This window comes from Suillus fuscotomentosus (genome assembly GCF_016647785.1).
Source record: "Suillus fuscotomentosus strain FC203 chromosome Unknown F5891scaffold_21, whole genome shotgun sequence".
Taxonomy (NCBI): Eukaryota; Fungi; Basidiomycota; class Agaricomycetes; order Boletales; family Suillaceae; genus Suillus; species Suillus fuscotomentosus.
In genome coordinates, this window is record NW_024539533.1 from 321,325 (window position 1) to 344,196 (window position 22,872).

Sequence of the window (22,872 nt, forward strand, 5' to 3'; positions counted from 1 at the left end):
CATTCGTCGCCTGCTTACCACCTGAACTTGTTACCTCGTGTATGACATTTGCAGATATGCGAGAATTCAAATATACACTGTTATTATCATGGATATCTAGTAATAACATATGACACCGATACGATACAATACGATACAATACGATACAATACGATACAATACGATACAATACGATACAAAAGATACAATCGTCAGTATGAATCATTGAGAGGGTTTAGCTAAATCTGTCAATCGCGAGATAGGGATAAAATTACTGCATGAGAGTCAGAAACCGCCCACCGTGCAAACTGGCCAACTACCCAGGACACCTTGACTTTTTCGAGACTACTCTGTAAGTTTGTCGAGTACAACTTGGCCAGAAAATCGGGATACATCGAGAAGGGGTCATTGTGAATATCCAGCGGGAGATGTCGCTGTACAGCAAACGACATTTCTCCTGTCGTCGTACCATAGATATATATGATACTAGCGGGGACAGGGGTCAACGATCTATCTCTGTCGGGATAGAACAGAATCTGGCTGTTTCCCAGGTGCGTAGATGCCCTGCTGTAAATAATACCATCAAACTTGAGTGAGGCCCGTAATACTGCTTTTTGCCGTCAGATAAGGGTATATAAATCCTCAGGCACTGCACTGGTCATTGCCGAGTCAGGCACCTGGACGACATCATCCATAGGATCTTCAGCAAGCTCTTGGTGGGGATCTATAGCACCCTTTGGGGCATATACTTTATCGAAAAGGACCCTGCACTCTTGGATAGCAGGCGGACAGTCCGGTCGAGCAAGCCAATGGCAAAACCTAGTAGCCTTGATATACGAACAAAGCATTGTGTTCTCAAGCTCCCCTGACAAGATATCAGTCTACTTTTTTCATTCCGTATAATAAGGGCTCACCAAATTTGTGATTTACGGGGAGACGTTGAAGTATTCCAATCAGACGCTCAAAGGGAAAACTCCACCACGAGTGGGCGGGCCCGAATAGGAGTAGATAGTCGTATAAGTGGAAAGACGCATGGTGATTTGGGCGGAGAGAGAAGGTAGGATGGATCTCCTTCAACTTTCCGACATAACCAGAGATGTACGAGCGATACGCTTTCGCTCGTCTTGCAGTCATGGTTCGTGCACATGCAATATACACCACACCGACAAGTTCCATAGTGTGATCAAGAACAACTTTGAGGTGGACAGTGAGTTCATCGGAAGAATGTGAGGTACGGCTCCCCACAAGCTCACAAGGGAAATAGGAAGGTAGACCATGATGAGTGATCGCCACTCATCAGCTTTAAGCGTCCCAGCAGATGCCTCTCCAAAATTACTAGGGACTGAACCAAGCCAAGTGGGGACAGATGTATCTCGAATGACGTCGCAAATACGTCCAAGCACTTTTGCTGTCCCAAACTGAGGTTCGTCTTGGGGAGCAGCTAAAGGCTTTCCATGACGCTGTATATGAGCATTAGGAAACTCAGGACAGTAAACATGATGGCGAAGAACTTACCCAGTCGAGGAGGACTTTAACATAATCTATCTTAAATGTTCTACCAGCTTTACTTGGCATACAACCCAGGGTATTGCAGACGAACTTCAATGGTTCCGTATTCTTGTGCAACAGAGAGTCCTTCAGCTTGTTATAACAAGCCTCTTCGTCGGAAATACTCATCTGGGAAACAAGGAGAGTCTGGATCACAGATATCTGTGTCATTTCCTTCGACGTCATTGTCCCAGGAGGCACTTCGCCAAAATCATACGTAAATGCAGGAATGACAGAAGTCGATGCGGTTGACCTTGAAGTCAAACCAAGTAGATTACGAGTGTGGTGAGGAACTAAGCCTTCCAATAGGCAGTGCATCGGATCAACAACCAGTTGCCAAGAGGGGTCCCAGTATGGTAGATGCCAAAGCTTGGAATAACGCACACCGTGAGCCTTGAACAATGTTTCACGTTCACCAGACATGGCAGTGTCTCTCCACTGCTCCGCATATACTCGGAGACCGTCTCTATTGCAAGGTTTCCAATTCTCGAAGTCTACTCTTCCATAAGTAGACTTGTGGTAGCAATCACATGCACTACAGTAAAAATGACTACTAACTCCGGCCAGAGAAGTGATATGTCGAGCAGCAGGAAGGTCACAAACAACCAGGGCAACGGCACTTCGAGTAACGCGGCCGTCAGGGTAACAGGCAGTTTTGGAGAATTTGACACCGCACTTCCATGCGTCTACTAAGTCGTTGATGAGCGGTCGGATGTAGTGGTTGAGATTTTCTAGTGATGGCTGCTTCGGACCTGGGATGATGCCTGCAACATACATGTTCTCCGGCTTGTATCTAATATCCAACAGTAGATTCAAGCACGCCATGGAGATGATTCCACAGGATGTGCTAGCTCCGCGTATATTCAACCCTTCCGGATTGAAGAAGTCCACAAAAAGGGCGAAGGGATAGCACCCTTCCTCTCCTCTGTCAACAAAAAGCAAGCCTGGCTCCGGGCCACCAAACTGACGGAGGAATTGAGATTCAAATGGATTTTTGATGAAGGGTGGATGAGGAGAGTTAATGGATTCCATGAGATCATCGCACACCTGATCCATTACAGCCTCGATATCTCTACGCAAGAGGAGACTAGCAAGATAATCTTTGAAGTCGTGGTACAAGAAAATCTTCTTGGGCCTGGGTTCTCCGTCAGCGCCGACAAGTAAATCTTCGCCACATTCGGTCTCGGGAGTAGGACAATGTGTGCAACATTTGGGGTATGTTGGGGTGGTTGAGCCTGGCGCATAAATCGGCGCGTAGGTGCAATGACAACTGCAAACGGCATACAGGATGGTTGTCCCGGTAAGGTGGAATTTTGCCTCCGCGCTTTCTGATGTTAATGGGATCTGCTTGAGGATGTTTTCGTGTGATGAGCTAAGACTACCGTCCGACTTCCGAAATGCAAGGAACAGTATGATGATGATAATCTTCACAATCAAATCGCAGCTACTCCTGCTCATTCCCATGATAACCCTACATGCGATGCAAAGTAATAAGACAACTTGGCTGATTTCATCTGATCGATCAACTGAAACCTGAAAGGTATCTATCGTACAATAAGCAAAGAACCCGTGACCCACATGCTCGTTGCTTACCGGTATTAATCTCGATGGGTACCAGCACATCGTCAGACAGCTTATGCCTGCTGATCTGGGCGGCCAAGTCATCAATCTGAGTGATGATTGCCTGCTTTCGTGCCATTATGACATCTGCCCATCGACTGACATTCTCGACAGCTTTGCGAAGCAAAGGTACCTCGCGGCCAGCATCATTAAGGTTACCAGAATCCAGTAGCAAGCAGAAGATCCGTTGAATTCGGGACTCGATGTTGTCAAGGACATCTAATGCCCTCATGGTTCGCCGATCGCGTTCCTTCTTGGATACTTTCTCGCCAGCACCCTTGCAGGTTGACTTCAATGGTGGTGACAATGTTAACCACCCGAGTTCATCCGCCAGAACACAGACATGGGATGGAGCGATGCTGCTGCCAGCGGTGGTGCATGCGGAAAGATTAGAGGTGATAGCCGCGGGCTCAGCATGTTCAGCCTTTACACACTGGACATGAGCAGTGATTAAGTGTTCTGCCATCAACACTCCTTTTGGTGCGCCTGATTCGTCGCATCCGCCCCTGGTAATACACTCCTGACACATGCATTGTTTGAGCGATGGACGGGATGCAGGCATCAGGTGAATGACGACAGTATGTACCGTCGTCTATGGGTGATGGTTAAGTCTAGAAGAGTAAAGACTGGGATGACCATTTAAATACGATAAAAGAACAAGGACAAAGTGGGGGCGACTCACAACAACGTAAAATTTACAAGGAAAGCAAGGCGACAAAGTACAACGTGCCTACTTACATGGGCGCCGATAATGATAAACGAATGCGGATGAACATTCTGAGTATTTGCCAGAAGGAGCGTAGCCACACGGGAACGGAAATGGAATAAAGGTCCAGTGGAGGCAGGCGACGAAAGGATGGCATGACAGTACATACCGTCATGCCAAATATTATCGATGATAGATGAGGCCCCAGCAGTCGAAGTCGGCTCCTCATAGAAATGGAAGAAACAGAGGCGAGTGACAACACGACAGTACATACCATCGTGCCAGGACAATAAAGGATGACTACTACGCTGAGAGCAGTAAACTGCACTCACGTGACTAAAGCCTAACTTATGCAATCAACAAGCCTCAACACAACCACCTCCAAGTCCTTTTCGACTGATCAACTCTGAATGCTCGGTGGTATGTACTGCCGAGTCTGAGTCGAGTCCAAGTCTTCCTCCCACTACCCAGTGGTCTGTACTGCTGAGAAGTGTCGGGTTATTGTCCTCGCCTGACCATTTTCAGCTCAGCTAAAACCCTGTGGTCGACGCAGTTACCGGGCGACGACAAGCAGTCCTTCAAGCACCTCAGTCAAGCGAATTTTTCTGGCAGTCAGTTGCCTGCTCGCAACATATTTATATTCAGCTCCCAATTGTTTTGCGGGTTTTTGTTTACCTAGGTTCTTGATCTTTTGTTTTAGCGACTCCTGTATTACTACTTGTAGCACTATGTGCTCATCTTTTTGTAGTCACTTTGAATCTGATAATCCGACCTCTCCTAATATGATTCTACCCTTGACCTTCGACGTACTTTCCTTACTTTCCACATCACTCCTGGCATGAACCGCCGTATGTACCGTCGCATGTCCTTTCATTGCCTACCTCCAAGTTCGATGGTCTCATCTCTCACACAACGGTATGTACCGTCGTGTCATCGAGTCATCCTTTTGTTACCTGACACATTGATTATTGATTTACATCCTTTGGAGCATACATACAATACATACACTACACTACCGCAACCTGCATCCATTTGAATCTTTTGTCTGAGATTGATAACTTCTCGACCTGACGTTTGCTGAGGCCCATGAGCCATTCTTCGCTATACAAGGCTTTTGGCAATTCCTCAGCTGGTACCCTGGAGGTCTTCGGATTCCCAGCTGCGCGTATCCTTTTCATTGGCTTTGAGCCTTGGGGGGCGAATATATTGTCATCCGCAAGCCTCTGGTGATCGACGATATCCAATTCGCGTTCTACTGCACGACACCATACCATGTTCTTGACCCGAAGGACTGTTTCAATATCATTCTCCAAATCGCTCTCTTCCGAACTCATACCACATTCTCCCAACGTCTTCACTAGTTGCTGAAGCCACTGCCACGCTGGGAGGTCCTCTTCTTTATCATCGGTCTTCTGCTTAACGAGATGGTCAAGAACTGTTGCTCTACGGAGATATTTCTGAGAAAGTATCAGTGCTAGAACCATCTGGATATTGCAAGCATACATTTCTGCGACGTGTCGTTTGACGAGTCACCTTCAATAATTTGTCCTTCTTCGTGATTAACCTCTCCTCTACCTCTGCGGGAGTTTCCAGCACACCCTTTGCTGTGACCTTAGGCTGGGCACATGTCCAGACCATACGCAGTCGCTTGTAGCGATCTCGAAGAATTTTCCTGAAATACGCCTCTGACCTGGCGAATGGCCACCTCTCTTCATCGCCCCTTCTCCGTAATTCTCCAAGTAGCAGATCAATGATTCTACTATTCCAGGGGGTTTTGGACCCGTTCTTGGTATCGAATGTGAGGTTTTTCAGATCAGGACCTGGGCCATCTTCATATTCATATGAATACACATCCTCACGACGAGCTGCCTCATGGGCTATGAAATCAGCATCTTGAGAAATGTTGAACATATCTTTGAAGAGACGCCACACTTCTCCCTACTTCGCCATAAGTGTGGGAGCTTCTATATGATGTTGGGCTTACCAGCAGGAAGTCTCTTTCGTAGTTTGATTCGCTTGCCTTTTCACGCTGTACTTCTTCCTCCTCTGTCTTTCTCCTCCGGGGACTGCGCTTTTTGAGACCCGAAAATTCTTTGTCAATGAGAACGCATCTCAGTGCAGCCTCCACACCTCTTGCGATTGCGTCCTCCATGCTGAGGCTGGCACGAGGCGATGGATTGTGCTGCTCAGGTGGTGGTACATCTTCTTCGGATGATTCACGAGGGACTTCCTCGGTGTTCACCTACTGTCGTCAAATCTTGTATCGCAGCCAACAGCATCAGACCCTTACCTCTGCTACTATTGATACAAGGCAAGTCCTGCATGATACTCCACGAGTTCTCTTTATCCTTCTAATCACATCAAGGCATGGGGTACCTAACGACGGTTTTGCAGATGGTGTGGATGACTGCCCTGTGTCTCTCCGCAGAGGGGGGTCATTATCAATTTCTATATCATTGTCCTGTACCCTGTGACGCCTGGCAAATCGTTGTTCCATCCTGGCCAGCTCGCTCTCTTTTTCTGCCTGGAGTGCATTCAAGCAGATTTCAGCATATTGCCTGTAAGTTTATGAAACAACATTCTCACCTTCAACTTCTCAATTTCAAGCTGTAGTCTCCTTTCCATCTCCGTGAAGATGGCACTCGATTGTTCTCGACACTACCTTGATCGTCATGAACCATTTTCTTGTTAAGTTGTTTAGCTCACCTCTTCTTCTTTCCTTTTCCTTAATTCTTCCTCTCGCCTGGCCAGTTCTTCACCCAGCTCTGCTTTTCGCCGCCTCAATTCTTGTGTAAATCGCTTGCAAGTTTCCTCCAGGATTTTATGCATGCCAGCGTCTATTGCCTCGTGATTCGCCTGGCTGAGTGTTTCGCGACTTTCTCTGATATAATCTTCAAGTTGCTTCTGCTGTTGGGCGCGGTTCTCTTGCTGCTGAGCGTGGTTCTCCTGCCATGCCATGATGTCAACATGCATTGTCTGTTGAACGCTGCAAAGGAATTACCTCGAGTTCTTGGTGGACCTTTTCTAGTTGCTCTTCCCGCTCTCTTAGAGCTGCTTCCCACTGCTTTTTTATATCATTTTGCTACGGCCACCATCACATATTGGTAATTTGCAGTAAGATACTATGAACCATCTGCATTTCACGCCTCATAGTGTTGATCTGCTCCTCTTGACTGTATATGGTCTGGCGCAATGTCTCTGAGTAGTCGACTTCTTTAATGCGACACTTGTCCGATGTCTGTATAGACTGAGCTAGTTATTAACTTTTTTGTACTAGTCGTACCTTATCGACGACCTGCTTTTGTTGTACATGCAGCCTTTCCCTCTTGTCAAGAACCATCCTTGTGGCGGGCGGGCTTGTGACATCCTCTACAGTCTCTTCAAGGTCCATCTGGTCTATCTCCCCGCTTGATCTAATTGGAGGTACCGTATTGACGATCATATTGGAAGGCTGACTTGTATCGTCTTCCATGGCATCGTCAAATAAGCCTACATTGTTGTATGTTTGAACATCTTCCGGAAGAAAGCACATTCATACTGACATGGCAATAGGAATTGTGATTTAGGTTTGGACGTATATGTCTTTACTTTATATGCAGCCTTATCGCGCACTTATCGGTCATGAGTCGGGATTGAGATTGAACAAGGAATATATTAGGTTTGGCTTTGAATTAATTTGAGTTCAAAAAGTCACAAGTCAACACTTATTGTTTATTGTCGTAGTTAATATCCTGGTTAATCAAGACAATAGCTATTGTCGTGTGCGATGTGCTCGGTTCAAAGTCATGCTCGGTTCAAAGTTGTGTATGGTGGGTGTGTGGTTGGTGTGCTCGGTTCAAAGGGGGACTACTATAAAATCCAACTTTCATCGCCCACTTTCATCGCTCACTTTCATCGCCCATTCCCTCACGTTATCCTTAGCGCTGGTCGCCTTGTCACTTATTTTTGTCATTCCTTTGCTGCAATGGTCAACACTCGCGGGTATATCTTCCCTACATCGTTTGTAAGTTACCTCACCTCACTCCTGATCCTCGCTGACAGCTGTATAAGACTCCAGAGCTCCATTTGCGTTGTAGGCTGTATTCTGTGTCAGGGAGTAAACCTCACCAGGTCACTATGTTGACGCGATGCTCCAATCGCTTGCACAAAGCCCAACGCTTTCCCGTTGTTGAGAGCCTCCTGAATTATGCTGCCGTGCAGCCTTACGTGCATAATTGTTTTGTTACCCTACATGAAGGGAGACACATTTACCAGTTTTGCGTCTTCTTCAAGCCCTCATTGATCTGGTACCTGTCAGATTTACACGATACATTAAACATCATTTTCGAGCAAGGATCCCATGCACTCTCACGTTTGTGAAGCCACTAAGCACTCGGCTCAACCATCGGCTGGTTTCCAGGTTTCACGAGGCGGTAGTTTGATACTTGAAAGTGATTGTATAATGATTGTAGTAAATAATGAATGAGGTTCGCCCAGAGGGCGCTGTCATGAAGGATATGCAAACAACGAGGGACGTTATAACAGTGACCACAGGATAACGCACACGATGGTACATACCGTCGTAGATGGCTGGTCAACGATCGGTGGGCCTGTGGGGTCAGAGTAGCAAGGTTGAATTCAGTAAAAGGGAGGGAGGTAGCTATTAAGAGAAATGATTTACGACAGTACATACCGTCGTGTCAGGAATGACCCATCAACGGCTGAGTCGTAACTCGAGTTCAGGTCTTTCTACATGCATCCCTACGTCTATCACTCCACTTAATTTTTGCTCAACGTGCCCTTATTCGAGACTAGGTCCCAACAAATATCATGCTGACATTTTCTATGGAGTAATTTATGATATTGATATAGGGGACAGGATGAATCAAGTGGCCTGTAGATTAGCATTAGCCCTGACCTTCGCAATAATAATAGAGCTCACAGGCGATGTATGTGTCTTCCTCTTGCTCTTGCCCAAAGCCATCCCTGCTTCCTTCTGCCTAGCACGTCCTGACGTGTATTTCAGACGCATCATGATGATATCATTCACTGGCCAGCAACTACTGTAGTTGTCTAGGTCGGGGAAAGCATCAACAGCCTAATAGATCATGAGATTGTGGATGATCGCCATAGAAGGTGTACTGACTTTGTCGCGCACATATCTCAGGAGCGCAGGGCTTTGGGAAGAGGTGCACTTTGTGGTATTGAGATGTTCCTCGACAAGGTGGTGCATAGATTTCTTGAGGTGTTGATTTAGTAAGCAGCAGACCGCAGTGAGAACATGTCACTAACCTTGAATTTCGTGTATGCCTTTGGACTCCAGTTTAAACTCTCCTGGAGCGTGTATCCTCCCCACCCCGGACGACCAGGTTCGCCAGGGGGCTTGGGTATCTTTGAGTCTTCTGATAGACTTGCGGCCGAAGTAGACGAGCCACTGTCTGACACTGAATCAATGGAGTCGGAAGAATCGGAAGATACGGGTGACCGAGAAGAAAACCGCTCCAATGAGACTCTCTTCGGGTACGGCGAGAAACAACGATTGGTCTTGGATGATGGCGCCGCAAGTTTGATCTCAGGCGTGCCCTTGAGGGCAGGAATAGGTGGGACGATGGTGCTAGCTTTGGCAGGGAGAATCTCATTGGAGATGAGTATAGTTGGGTGATGAGTACTTCCAAATAACTCAAGCTGGTTGGTAAGCATGGGAGGAAACGGTGGTGGAGCACCAGGCTCTTGGTCGTAGAAGGGAGAGACAGGTATCGTTGTGTTGCGCATGACGGTGGCGATGTGAGCGGGTATGAACGAAGGTAACCTTCTAGCAAGATTTATGAGTATGGCACCACCTCGACTGCCATATTGGGTTGAAACAATAACCAATTATGGATCAACAAATACGTTGTCCAGGACGGCGATGACAAAAAAGATGAGAATAGAAAGTACAATGGATTTTAATAGACGACTGTAATATAAGATTGGCCCTAAGTTGCTCATGAAAAAACCGAACACAAAAGTCAGCAAAATGATCACCATGGAATCATGAACAAAAGTTTACTAAAACAAATAGAGTCATTATACAAATAGGCTGCGAGTTAATGAGCTGGCAATTAAAATTGATAAGATTATACGCGACAATGTCTCTCTTTGCCTGGTCACTCTTCATGAAATCAACGCAACACTTCCAACATCGAGCGTGCCTCTCTACCTATGGCAGTTCTATCCATGCGCTTGCAATTTCCAATGATGGCCAAGCTCTTGCATGCGGTGGTAACTCACATGCGTTCTAATTATGGCAGGGTGCTAACAAACAAGTAGGCACCGAGGGCGTTAAACTCTGGGATACCAGATCACGAAAAGAACTCACATGCTCTCCCCTTAACTGCGAGTTGCGGGGTACAGTCAGCTGCGCTGTCTGGATCACCACAAGACTAGGCATGGCGGAAACACTTTGTTATGGAACCGGTTTAGGTTATGTGGCATTCTTGCGGCATAGCCCAATAGATGTAAGAGAATCCTAGTTCATCGTTAGGCCTTTGCCTGACATCAACAGATGCATTTTCAGGAGATTTGTGTTAGGAGACTCGGATCGGGCTTTGAAATTACTTGCATGTCATGGGATCTGACGTCCTCCGATGCAGGTGTGCGGATAGCAATCGGAATGAGGGACAAAATAGTTCAGGTCCTTGTCCTCAACACAAATTCGCAACTGCAGGCTGTGTTTTCAGTGCAACTAGACAACACAGTACCTAAGTCTGTCGCATTTGCAGACGACCGAGGTGTCTGCATTTGGACTGTACAATGGTAATTTCATCAAGTTGAATGGCGACAACAGCACAGTGGTGAAGGAGTATACCTGTAAATCAGTGATGTCAGTCCACAGCTCACAATCAATATACAAATCACTAACATTCTGTCAGCAGTCACGCAGCCATCAATCAGAAGAGAGGCGTGTTTGTGGTCAACAATGCAGCAGACGGTTTTACGCTGTACCGACTTGACAGCAACGAGGAGCCAGTTCGAACATTCGTAACTGCTCCTCCAAGTGTGTCAGTACCCAAACAGGTGGCATTCGGAGCAGAAGGAAGATTGATTGTAGGAGGAAGCGACAATGGATCAGTGTATGTATTTGAAAGGAAGACAGGCAAGCTACTTGACACTCTTCGCCACTCCAATGGAGGCCTGGTGCAGACCATCGCTGTAGGTATTGAATTTTTGCCAAGGATAAGATATTGACAATCTTCTAAGACCCGAGATATTGATGGGCGCTGCACAGTCGCCACTGCATCACCAGCGCTAGGCCGCAGCAAAGCCACAATTAACTTATGGGTCCACGACTACAGCATAGGAAAGGCGACTCTTACCTCTAAAGATTCCTGGTCATTATTACATATGCTGAAGCGCATGTTTACGCTTCTGGTTCACTTAAGTGCCTTGGCGCTCATCGTCTCCTTTCTGATAACCAGCTACTCTGTGAGTCAATGGTTGGCTCGGCAACAATTGGCTTAACTGACATACCTGCAGGACACGGTGGTGACATGGTCAATAGACATCGCCCAGTGCATGAGACCAATGCACATGTTCATCTTTCCCGCTAGCAACCCTCCACAAAGTGCAGTATTTGAAGAAGCACCATATATCCAAGAGGCGGTACGTGAAAAGAGCGACATCTTGATACTCCATGAACTGGCCGAAAAGCTCATGGAAGTCATTCGAGAAGCAAAACGAGATGTGGGCGAGGATCTTCATCATGTAATAAAACACGACATCACCGCCGAAGTAGAAAGGGTCTTCCATCAGGCAGTGCAGGCAAGAAAGGACGACATCAGAGGAACTCGGAGAGGACAGGATGGTTCGGGGAAGGAGGTTATTCTCGTTTAGTAGATTTTGCGAATTGCTAGTTGCTATCCTGTAAATCCCTCCACGGCAACATGGAGGAATGACTGAAGAACAAAATCCCCTGACGGGTGAAATGGCGTGTTGGGTGGGTAAAGCGCAAAAGTACTGAGGCACCCAAGGTACACCATAATTGGAGGTTTGAGGAAGTCCGCCGCACTGAATTGGAGGTTGTCGCTAGCACATCATAGCAGTACAGACCGCTAGGTGGCATAATGGCAGTGGGTGGTAAAGCGCAAAAGTAACGAGGCACCCAAGGTACGCCCTATTAGAGGTTTGAGGAAGTCCGCTGCACTGAATTGGAGGTTGTTGCTAGCACATCCTAGCAGTACAAACCGCTAGGTGGCATAATGGCAGATGTCTGCTCGAAGAGTTAAGTATGAGACTCAGTCTAAATCAAAAAGCCACTCACCACATAGTTATCGCCTATTTCTCAGAAGCACAACGACAGTACAGACCCCTGGGTGATGCGGCCAGTCGAGCAAGGAGAAGAGAAGATGGTGGGAGCTAAGACTCAGCAGTACATACCGCTGAGCTTTGGAGACTTGAAGCAAATGAAGACTTGGTTAGGTTAGGATGTTTTGTTTGACTTTGTTTGACTTTGTTTTACCTATCCCATCCATTCTTACCTTGACACACATCTACATCTCCCCTGGCGCGACGGTTTGTACTGTCGCGTTCGTATCAATCTCGTACACATATCCCTCTAGGTCCTTCTCTCCCACAGGTACTAGGGTGACAGTTTGTACTGTCGTGTTTGCATCTATCTTGTATACACCTCCCCTCTAGGTCCTGGCGCGACGGTTTGTACTGTCGCATTCGTGTCTACTTTGCATCCATCTCTCCAGACCCGCGTAACGCTCGGACCAATCTCATCCATCACCCATGCTCATCATGGCTCCTGACCTCTGTGTTTTCATACATGAAGCGCAAATTTTCACATCCTTTAATACATCGCTTCCTGCTGTGATTCCCCCTATCCCTTGACCTTGGAATCCAGTATTAGAGTCGGATTGCTCTCCTGAAAATATCAAAGATGCTTTAACTACACAGTGGGCTTACGAATCGCGCCCATGGTTTCCTATTATCCCTCAAAATCCCATTTTTGACGGTGCCATTTTCGGGTGCCTCAATCATTCCTACTACTCTGTGCCCATCGAGGCGACACATGATGGTCGTTATATCTTACGCAAGGATGTCCGAGAAACATGGCAGACTCTGGAGCAGAAGTTAAGTTGGTGTCAGGGACGTCTAGCAACGAACATGCATTTTCCTTGGTACGGCCAACCCCCATGAGCTCCGAGAGATTATGGGTACTTGAGGTCTCATGTTGATGTGAGCCTCGCAAAGAAAGTTGCTCTGAGGTCATGCGACACATTCATAGGTATGAAGCTCCTTCTGTTGTGGCGCATTGCGGCTTATCATCGATATTATCAGGTCTCGCAACTCTCTGCATGTACTTCATCATGGCTCGTCAATATAGACCCCATGATGGTCCCTCCTGGACCTCTTTACTGACAAAAGACCCTCAATGTCCCATACCGTCTGCATGGGTGGTCGAACTCTCCCGCACATTTGTCGGGGATCTCACGGATGCCGTACCATGCACTGGTGCGATTATCAACAGCGCCTATGGTCTGGGCTGGGAAGCAGATGTGACCATGTTTGAACGCTTCAAAGTCCCAATCTGGGTATATTGGCCTTCTAACATTGCACACCATAAGGCCTGGAACAAATATATGCCCTCAGCAAGAGATATCGCTGCAGCAAGTCAGCCTTCAAGTGGCTCTCATCGGGGCAATGATCAGTGGGGCATCGAGTCAGGATGGAGCACTCAGTTTGATGATAATACTTGGGGAGTTCAGTCCGATCAAAACCTGTCTAAGGATGACTCATGGGGAACTGATACGTGGGGCACGCAGCCTAACGATCCGGCACCAGCGTCCGTTGTTCAATCGCAGCCCGACCTCTCTCATTTTCCGCTTCCCAAAAAAAACAGCGGTCAGAAGCGTGGTGAGGATTTCCAGGCCTTCTTTGCCTGCCGGGCCATGAGGAACGAGGAGAGGGAGGTGAAGGAAACACCCTCTCAACAGCAGGCACGTCTAAGCCGTGAACATTCTGTGTTGGGTCATCACATACCCGGGAGGTCCAGCACGATTCAAGTGTTCAAATGGCGGCCCGATGATGATGATGATAAAGATGGATTTCTGTTGCGTCACCCCGTCACGAAGGCTTGCGTAGCGGAAATATGGGGAGATTACAACAAGCAAACTAGGATATTCGACCCCTTCTCCAACCAGTGGGATTTGTGTCACGCCCTCGACCCGACTAGCATCCCTGACGGTGACGATCGGGAAGATGACGACGACATCATGCCTCCGTTCCCTATAACTGCTCCTTCTGTACTTCTACCTCCAACCCCTTCCAGTTTCTTGCAGGACATATACAAATACTTCGGCGATGAGGTTTCGCTTGCATCGAGACACGCGAGCATTGAAGGACTCGTCCCTGTCTTACATTACCATTTCGGATATCGACCCATGGCAGCTATCTTGCCTGCTCTGAATGGACCCATGTCCATACGCCTGGAAGAATGGATCAAGAAAATGCAATGGGAACATATTCGGAAACTAGTCGGGGATTCGATAACTGAAACGGGTTTGATCATAGACCCACAACACCGAAGCATTACGAACTTCGTCGCACTTTTGGTACACTTGAAGCAATCTGACTTGGGCAACCTGATACCTCCTGATATGTGGGATTTAGGATCCAATCTGTCTTTACAAGTCTCACATGCTCATGTCCGGATTTCTTACGCCGAGCTATCACAAAATCGGTTCTTTATAATTGAGCCCCGCTAGTCCCCAAACCATGCTGTTTGGACATTGGCTATTCCCGACCCCATCACTGCCGTGATGTGCCTGCGACGTAACTGGGGTTCGGACGTAAAGAAGATCGCACTTGCTCTCCTTCAAAGAGGTATGACATTCAAGACTCTGCAGTGTATGACCATCGCACCCAACTTGCGGTGCCCCCTTGCTGAGCTTCATACCTACACGTTGGGACACCGACAATCCCCCTTCCGCGTGATATACGCGGATTATGTCATATACGAGCAGCTGCATCACGAGTTTATGAACCGGCCCCAAGCAAGAGCTGCTTTTCTTCATGGGGGACTAATATGGCGGTTGGCTTTGCACAGCCTCGGTTTTGATCATCTCCCATCTGTCCTTGATGGTATCTCGCCCAAAGCTGTTCCATTTGGTCTCCTATTGTGCAGCAATGGTCAGACTTACTATGATGATGGGTTGTCGGAAGAAGAGATCGATTTTATGTGCGGGACATACTACGTGCACCAGGGTAAGCTTTCTCTTCCTTATACAGATCGATTGTAGCTGTACTAATACTCGCGCCATCTAGCTCAGGGCACGAATGTAGTAGTATCTTGGTGGCCTCGGCCACATGCTTGGAATGCATCGGGCTTAAACATTGGTTTTTGGTCTGCTCGTTGCGAAGATTGGTTCCAAACCCGTCTGGACAATATCTGAGAAGGAGTTTCTCATGAGCGACTTTCATGTACCAATGACGCCAATGGTCCAATGACCTCTACTCAATGGAAGTGCTCCCTCAAATTCAACCCTGGCACAATCAAGATGATGCAAAACATTTCGGCAGCGTGTTATGATTTCATGACGAGAGTGCCTGGTAAGAGTTGTTTAAACAAACCCCCTCATTCATACTGACAAGTTTTATTTAGTTTGGACTGAGACGTAGTTCGTACTGTTGGGTGTATGTATTATAGCGTGGTTATGAAAATGTGCTACGCTAGCCAGTACTTAGTAGACATCCAAATAACAGTGTATATTTGAATTCTCGCATATCTGCAAATGTCATACACAAGGTAACGAGTTCGGGTGGTAAGCAGGTGACGAATGAGTTATGTGCGGGCAATGGTCGGGCAATGGGCGGGTGTTTCATTTCATCTGCAGACAAAACTTGAAGTTTTGTCATCACATTTTGCCACCGGTGTAAACTTCAAATTTTCAGGGTGTCCTAATTGTCAGACAAAACTTGATAAATAAGCAGGCATATAGTCATGTCCCAAATTTCATGTTTTGTCTGCTGTTTTAGGTCTGAATTAAACTTCAAATTTGAGCACACGCAGAGAATTGGATTAAATTTCTTATTGTTGTTGACATGTAGTCGGTGGGAATATGGTTGCCAATGCTTGAAATTTTGTATGTCGTCCAAAACATTACCAAAATTTGAAGTTATGTCCCCATCTTTATGTCGGTTTAAATTTCAAATATTTTCTTCACATTTGGTACGACATAAAAACATCTCCTAAATATCGATAACCCCGATGTGTGACAAAACCCTTCTCCCACTTCGTGGGAGTCGGGGACTTGTCATTACATTCCATTTGGGTACAAGCGCGGAGCTTCAATGTCAACGTCCGGCAATGGCCGAAAGCGATTTTTTATGGGCAAGATATCGGTGTCATACAGATTTTGCGTTGTGCAGTCATGTCTCGATTCTTCAGACAAGCTGGCGATTCAGACTCTGATACAGAAGAATCCGATGAGGAGCTCCTCACCAGCGGCGACGAAGATGCCGCCGCCCCAAAGGCTGCCGCCAAACCGGCCATGTCAAGATTCCTACGCACAGCAGGAAGCGATTCCAGTAGCTCAGACTCAGAGTCATCCGATGAGGACGAAAGTGAGATGTCAGATGAAGAGCCAACACAGAAAAAGAAATCAAGATTCATGCGTGGCGATTCGGATGAAGATAGTGAAGACGAGGATGTCAAGCGTGTTGTAAAAAGCACCAAGGACAAGCGCTTGGAGGAAATTGAAGCTACTGGCAAGGTCATGGACAATGGACTCAAAATCAACGACTGGGTTGCCATATCAAATGGCAAGTCTTGTCGAGTTTTTCTCAGATTCACTGAATGTCTTCCTCTTAGAATTCGACAAGCTCCTGCGTCTTGTGCAGCGACAGAGTAACGCTGCAGAACCGCTACCTCCTTTTTTTGTTAAGACTCTTCTAAGTCTAGAGGACTCCCTCAATGCTGCTCTGATGAAGGAGAAGGAGGCAAAGAAGAAGATGAACGCCACCAATGCTCGAGCACTCAACTCGATGAAACAGAAGGTCCGCAAAACGGCCAAGGAGTTTGAAAAGGAGGTCCAACAGTATCAGAATGTAAGTTTTTTTTACCATTCTATTACGATCCTCACCTCTCGCAGGATCCAGAAGCATTCGAACGTGAATTTACCGCTCACGCTCAACCTGCCGATGTTGTTGCCCCCAAACCCAAAAAGCCGAAGAAGAGCGCAGACTCTGAGAGTGACGGGGAACCGGTATTAGACGATCGGTTCACCACAGTTGGCAAAGGTGGCAAAGCTATGTCTTTCTCCGCGGACAACATTTTCAAAACTTTAAAGCTCGTTCATGAGGCTCGTGGCAAGAAGGTGTGCATGTTCTCCTTCGCTCTTCTCCCTTCCAATTAAAAACGTTATAGAACACCGACCGAGGGGAACAAATACGAATTCTGGAGAAACTCCTAGAAGTAGCGGTCACATCATATCAACGCATCCGCATCCTCCTGGCGCTCGTTTCATCCCGGTTTGACTACAATTCATCGATCACATCGTATATGCCAACTGATCTGTGGCTCTCGGCGCAACATGAAGTCGATCAGTTGATCTCAATAGTAGTTGCGGACTCATCCTACGCCGTGCAGGAGGACACTGAGGATTATGATGAACTCGTCGAGCGCCATCCTGCAACCGAGAGTGATGGGGTTGTGCGCATTCGTGGCAGCATCATCAGCTTTGTAGACCGTCTGGATGACGAATTCACGAAGAGTCTACAAAACATCGATCCTCATGGAACGGAGTACGTCGACCGTCTTAAGGACGAGAAAGTACTCTATCGTACTATCAGCCGTTCGCAAGCTTTCTATGAACAGACGAGCCAGCCGGAACCCCTTGCACGTGTAATCATGCGACGGTTGGAGCATATCTATTCCAAGGTTAGTTGAAGTCAGTCTACCCTAGTACTTTTTTTTTGACGATGTTCATAGCCTGATGCTGTCGTATCTGCTCTTGAATCTTCGTTGGCTTCGTCGGAGATAACTCCTAGCGTCACTTTGGCATCTTCTGCCACTACTTCTTCCTTGATTCACTCCCTTTGCGTTCATCTTTACAAAGCCGACAACTCCCTTCTGCGCACTCGCGCCATGCTCAGCCACATCTACCATCACGCGTTGCACAATGACTTCTACACGGCACGAGACATGTTACTTATGTCGCATCTGCAAGAGTCAATTCATTCTGCGGATGTCGCAACACAAATCTTGTATAACCGAACCGTTGTACAGCTCGGGCTTTGTGCTTTCAGATGCGGGTTGATAAAAGAGGCTCAAGCGACGCTGCAAGACATCTTCACAACACAGCGCGTGAAGGAGTTACTCGCTCAAGGTGTCCACCAACAGCGCTTTCAACAACAACTTACGCCAGAGCAAGAGAAGGCGGAACGGTCACGTCAATTACCATTCCATATGCATATAAACACTGAGCTTCTCGAGGCAGCTTTCCTCGTATCCAGTATGCTCGTCGAGGTCCCCCTTCTTGCTAGCATCGAGTCAGAGGAGCAGAAGCGCAAGGCGATCTCAAAGCCATTCCGCCGGTTACTCGACTTTGCCGATCGCCAAGTGTTCACGGGTCCTCCTGAAAGTACACGCGATCATATCATGCAGGCAAGCAAGGCGTTACAAGACGGCGAGTGGGAGAAATGCCGCGACCTTATTCAGAGTATCAAGATCTGGAGTCTTATGCCTGAAGTTGTCTCAGTCAAAGAAATGCTTGCGAAGTGCGTTTTGTCATCTCACCGACAATTCTACCTCTGACCACAATGTACAGGCGTATCCAAGAGCAAGGGCTGCGCACATACCTTTTCACATATGCCCCTTACTACAGCACGCTATCGCTGTCCCTCCTGTCGCGCACATTTTCGCTCCCGCTTCGCTCCGTTACATCGATGATTTCCAAGATGATTTGGAATGAAGAGCTATCAGCGTCTCTTGATCAATCAACTGGTGTGGTAGTATTCCACCGCATTGAGCACTCACGTCCGCAGCAGCTTGCTCAGGTTATCGCGGACAAAGTCAGCGCACTTCTCGAGCAGAACGAAAAGGGGCTTGATATCAAACTTGGTGGTAGCGGAGGATGGGGTGACAGGACCGGCGACAAGGGTGAGAAGCGTGGTGAACAAACTCAAGAACGTAGAGGAAGGGGAGACAGGACACGAGGAAGCCTGCGCGGTGGTCCCCGTGGACGTGGCTCGCGGTTTGCTCAGGGTCTTGGTAATCAGATGACAAGAGTACGATGATTTTTACATGTCAATGCTGTCTTTTTGAATGTATGCTGAAATGACACTTGCGAAAGCAGCGCGATGTTGAACCCAGTGTGATCACAGACAAACTTGGGATCACCTTTAATTCGGGCAGAAAATGAGAACAACAATTTCAATTTTGCATGCATTTTCCTTAGTTGATCAGCTTGAGTTATATTTAATGCAAGCGTTCCGATTGCCTTCGGATGTTTTCTATCATCAATTACAGTAACAGATGCTTGTATACTACGTTCGCCGTCGTCTTCTCATCCTCAGTCTCTGTTGGAAACAGCGCCAGTATGTCTCGGCGACATCGCGCCCTAAAGTGTGATGTATAGTTGTCCGTGCGCGAAAGAATCCGTGCGAAGGTCAAGCACGCTCCGTGCTTATATATATTAGAACTAGTCCATACCCATTCTGCCTTCGGCACAGGAAGCAAAAAGGAGTGCTTCGCACTCTTTTTTAGCTTCCTGGCCTCAGCTGCATCCCAATTATTCTGAAGGCTCCTGATGAGCATTGTTCCTTCTCACAGGTAGTGTTCTGCACGGGTAACCCGTGGGTATTTTTTACTATACCCGTACCCTTACCCATGAAAACCTGTACCCGTACCAGGGGTAGGGGTTTTTTCACGGGTCAGATATTCAGACCCTTGGGTGTACCCATACCCGTACCTGCAGTGGGTAACCCGCGGGTACACCAATAACACTAAGCACAAGTCTGTAATTATTCGAGCCGCTACTAGCATGAAACAAATTGAAAAAATTAATCTATGATGTCCCAGCCTTCTTCAAGCTCCTCGTCGTCTCCTGCAACCTCTGGTAGAATTGTGACAGCAGTAATGACCTTGTTCTTCACATAGCCCATCAGACTCCAGTTTCTGAGACAGAGTAGAGCACGTGTTGACTGTGCAGATAACTGGTTACGAACATGAGACAAAATGAGGTGGCCCTGACTGAAAACATGCTCAACATCAGTTGACATCGCTGATGTCATTAGTAAGACAACACCATTGCCATAGTATAAGTTAGTAGCTCACCAGGAATTGACAAGTAGTCGAGCGCCATGCAGGATAGACAAGGGTATACTGATTTTCACTCATGCCACCAGAGAAGGACGTCCCTCGCTTGCTCTGGATCGGTGCTGAGGTAGCGTGAAACTTCGTTGAGCATTTCTGCAGCACACGGAGCAGCAAGGGAGGGCAGATCATCAAATATATTAAGTACCTAGTATAGAAGATCAGTTACACACCAGCAGTATCAAAAGCGCTTAAACAAAACATACCTTGGTCTGCTCGTTTACAGGTGCGGGTATATCCTCATGTGCACCAGATGCACGTAGTGTGGAATAGGACTGATTGAAGACATCCCTCACAATCTCCTCTGCAGTATCAATCCAGGCGCGCTCCCAGCCAGCACACTCGAAATATTTAAGTTTGTGTCAGGGATGTAACACTGTCAATAGATAGCATTATTATATTAGTAGGTATAACCATTCTGAAAGAAAAAGACTTCATACCCATAGCAATACGATATACTTCAGATTGATCTGTAGCGTTGTAATAGTGGTTGAGTGTTTTCTTGGCGATCCCTAGGGCAGCACAAATTGATAGTTCATAATCACAATTAGGGGAGTGGTTGGTGAGCATTTCATCGATGTGATCCATTGCGGGGATCACAGTTGCAAGACTAGGAGTGGAACGTGAGAAAAATAATGTTGCGTCTTTGAATATCTAAGTCGTAATGAGAACGTGCAACATCAATCCTAAAAATAGAAATGCACGCACCTTCAATGTGCTGTGGAGCTGTCCAGCAATGATCCACTCATCCTTATCCAACTCAAACTTGCGCAGGTTTGCACTTTTGTCCGCTGTAACACTGTCAATGGCTAACTGATACTCTATTGTGAACACCAGCATATCAAAGGTTGAGTTCCACCGCGTTGCCACGTTGTAGAAACAACAATACAGAGAGGAACAAATGATGCTCCAGACTGTATCTGTAAAAGTTGTAAGGTCGTGTATTGCCTAGTCTGCGTTACCTGAGGAGACAAGTGTGTTCGACCCTTAAGGGGAAGCAAGTGCAACAAAGATCTAGAGGTACACGCTGAAGTGAGGCGCGAGAAAGCGCAGGTGCGCGCAAGGCACAGGAACACGTGCGCATGCGGAAACAATAGAGAGGTTAGACTTAAGTGATAATATGATGCAAGATAAGAGAAAAGAGATGTGAAGTATAGACAAAATGGATTTCTACTACGTTCTTCTAGGTAGATAGTGGGTGGAAAGTAAAGTGAGGTAAGGTAAGTGGTAAAAATTGTGTGTGGAGTAGTATGTACTGCTGGCGCTTATATAGTGTGCCTAAGCGCTGTAATGCGGAGCCGAAGCGCTACCGAGTAGGTATGTAGAGATATATATATAAGTAAGGGTCCATGATAAAAATAAGGTGGAATAATATACAAATGAGAGAAACAGAAATATACGCACTAGAGAACTTGGAGGACAGTGGATGGATGCATCTGGATGGCTGGTGCTATAGGGTGCTCAAGCGTGGGAACGCGCGCGCGCGTATACATCGTGAAGCACGGGAATGGCGCGCACATGGCGTGCATTGCGCGGGAAAGCTGCGCCTCATATAGGAATAGCTGTGGACAGTACACAGAGTGGTGCTGCGAGTTTGTGCTGTATACTCCCTAGTGGAAACTGCCATATCACGCCATGAGAGGCATGATTCTCTACAACGTCATGCGGCATTTTCCATTCTGGTAGGCCAAGCTTCTGGAGTGTTCGAAACCACAAGGGCAGGAGAAGTGTTGTTGAGTGGAGGAGTGCGAATGCGATCTTGCGTAGCTGTGGAATCATTCAGGTGAGTATGACAATGCCTATAAGACTTTGGTTCAGTGACTGACTTTAACCAACACCAGCTTGACAGGCCTTATGTTTTCCTCAAGTTCGTTACAGTCAGCCATGGGGAGTCTAGCTACCTCATCAATCCAGCCATCTGCGGTATCACCATTATCATCAACATCATCTTCCTTCCCCTCCCATTCACCTCTGGTCTGCTCATCCTCAATATCAAGACCCTCAGCAAGATCCCTCAACTCCCTCTCTGTGTCGTCCAGTGCTGCATCTGCCATGCCTTTGGGGACATCAAATTGACATATCGAACTTTTTGCTATGAGGGCGATCACATGGTTGAAGCACCGTGCACGGTTGGGATCTCCAGGGAACGAGGGAATCAAATCACTGTGCGCCTCAATCATGGTGTCATTCGAAGACGCATTATCACAGGTTATACACAGTATCTGGCTGCAGGTAAGTATCCTGTCCATGGCTATTTGATGTAAACTGACCTTATCAGACACACCAAACTCTTCAAGGATCTTCGCGAATGCCGCGGCAAGGTTAGCACCTGAGTGTGACATTGCTACTTCAACAACATCAAGGATCAAGCACACTGGCTCTCCATCCTGTTCAAAGTGGACAGTCACAGCGACAAACACCCTGTGGTTTGGAGAGGTCCATGCATCTGTAGCAAAGCTGAGGGCGCCCTCATACTCCTGCAACATATTTGTGATTCGCTTTCGCGTATTTGCAAACACCTTCTTGACATCGCAAGATACTGTTGTGGGTGAAGGTATGTAATATTCTGGTCTTCCCATTTTCATTAAGCTCTGGAAGCCACGATCACTGACAATTTGAAAGGGCCTCTTACTCTCGGCCACCCACCGCACTATCTCTGCCCGTGATTCCATTTTCGTAT

General features: G+C 47.1%; 7 protein-coding genes across 7 annotated transcripts; 4 read left to right on the forward strand and 3 right to left on the reverse strand.

Moving 5' to 3' along the window:
- Positions 1-5,052: 5,052 nt before the first annotated feature.
- F5891DRAFT_931587 (uncharacterized protein) lies at positions 5,053-5,713 on the reverse strand (the record flags this gene model as incomplete). Its single annotated transcript, XM_041373967.1, has 2 exons — positions 5,053-5,262; positions 5,357-5,713. Coding segments are annotated over 2 exons (567 nt in total), but the record flags the coding sequence as incomplete, so codon positions are not given.
- A 2,005-nt stretch (positions 5,714-7,718) lies between these two features.
- On the reverse strand, positions 7,719-9,604 carry F5891DRAFT_979385 (uncharacterized protein; the record flags this gene model as incomplete). Its single annotated transcript, XM_041376881.1, has 8 exons — positions 7,719-7,845; positions 7,866-7,930; positions 7,961-8,054; positions 8,105-8,143; positions 8,411-8,442; positions 8,775-8,930; positions 8,979-9,071; positions 9,125-9,604. 8 exons carry the CDS (start codon positions 9,602-9,604, stop codon positions 7,719-7,721), a joined length of 1,086 nt encoding a protein of 361 aa, XP_041227134.1.
- A 356-nt stretch (positions 9,605-9,960) lies between these two features.
- F5891DRAFT_1187420 (WD40-repeat-containing domain protein) lies at positions 9,961-11,704 on the forward strand (the record flags this gene model as incomplete). Its single annotated transcript, XM_041366833.1, has 7 exons — positions 9,961-10,093; positions 10,142-10,329; positions 10,389-10,541; positions 10,594-10,694; positions 10,744-11,023; positions 11,072-11,296; positions 11,348-11,704. The coding sequence occupies 7 exons, from the start codon at positions 9,961-9,963 to the stop codon at positions 11,702-11,704; spliced, it is 1,437 nt and encodes a 478-aa protein (XP_041227135.1).
- A 1,994-nt stretch (positions 11,705-13,698) lies between these two features.
- Positions 13,699-14,088, forward strand: F5891DRAFT_902714 (uncharacterized protein; the record flags this gene model as incomplete). The annotated part of the gene is made up of 1 exon (XM_041373490.1): positions 13,699-14,088. A coding segment is annotated over one exon (390 nt), but the record flags the coding sequence as incomplete, so codon positions are not given.
- A 693-nt stretch (positions 14,089-14,781) lies between these two features.
- Positions 14,782-15,270, forward strand: F5891DRAFT_903454 (uncharacterized protein; the record flags this gene model as incomplete). The annotated part of the gene is made up of 2 exons (XM_041373506.1): positions 14,782-15,082; positions 15,143-15,270. Coding segments are annotated over 2 exons (429 nt in total), but the record flags the coding sequence as incomplete, so codon positions are not given.
- A 953-nt stretch (positions 15,271-16,223) lies between these two features.
- On the forward strand, positions 16,224-19,191 carry F5891DRAFT_1028569 (eukaryotic translation initiation factor 3 subunit 8 N-terminus-domain-containing protein). The gene is made up of 6 exons (XM_041361481.1): positions 16,224-16,639; positions 16,689-16,924; positions 16,969-17,193; positions 17,244-17,756; positions 17,808-18,595; positions 18,646-19,191. Exons 1-6 carry the CDS (start codon positions 16,249-16,251, stop codon positions 19,112-19,114), a joined length of 2,622 nt encoding a protein of 873 aa, XP_041227138.1. The 5' UTR covers positions 16,224-16,248; the 3' UTR covers positions 19,115-19,191.
- A 3,067-nt stretch (positions 19,192-22,258) lies between these two features.
- On the reverse strand, positions 22,259-22,417 carry F5891DRAFT_903433 (uncharacterized protein; the record flags this gene model as incomplete). The annotated part of the gene is made up of 1 exon (XM_041373504.1): positions 22,259-22,417. A coding segment is annotated over one exon (159 nt), but the record flags the coding sequence as incomplete, so codon positions are not given.
- Between the last annotated feature and the right edge of the window lie 455 nt (positions 22,418-22,872).

Bases quoted from the DNA above. Each gene is read 5' to 3' on its own strand.
- F5891DRAFT_1028569 (XM_041361481.1), top strand. From the start codon at position 16,249: ATGTCTCGATTCTTCAGACAAGCTGGCGATTCAGACTCTGATACAGAA. The intron at 16,640-16,688 runs GCAAGTCTTGTC...TCTTCCTCTTAG, and splicing joins CTGGGTTGCCATATCAAATG to AATTCGACAAGCTCCTGCGT. The intron at 17,194-17,243 runs GTGTGCATGTTC...AAAACGTTATAG, and splicing joins ATGAGGCTCGTGGCAAGAAG to AACACCGACCGAGGGGAACA.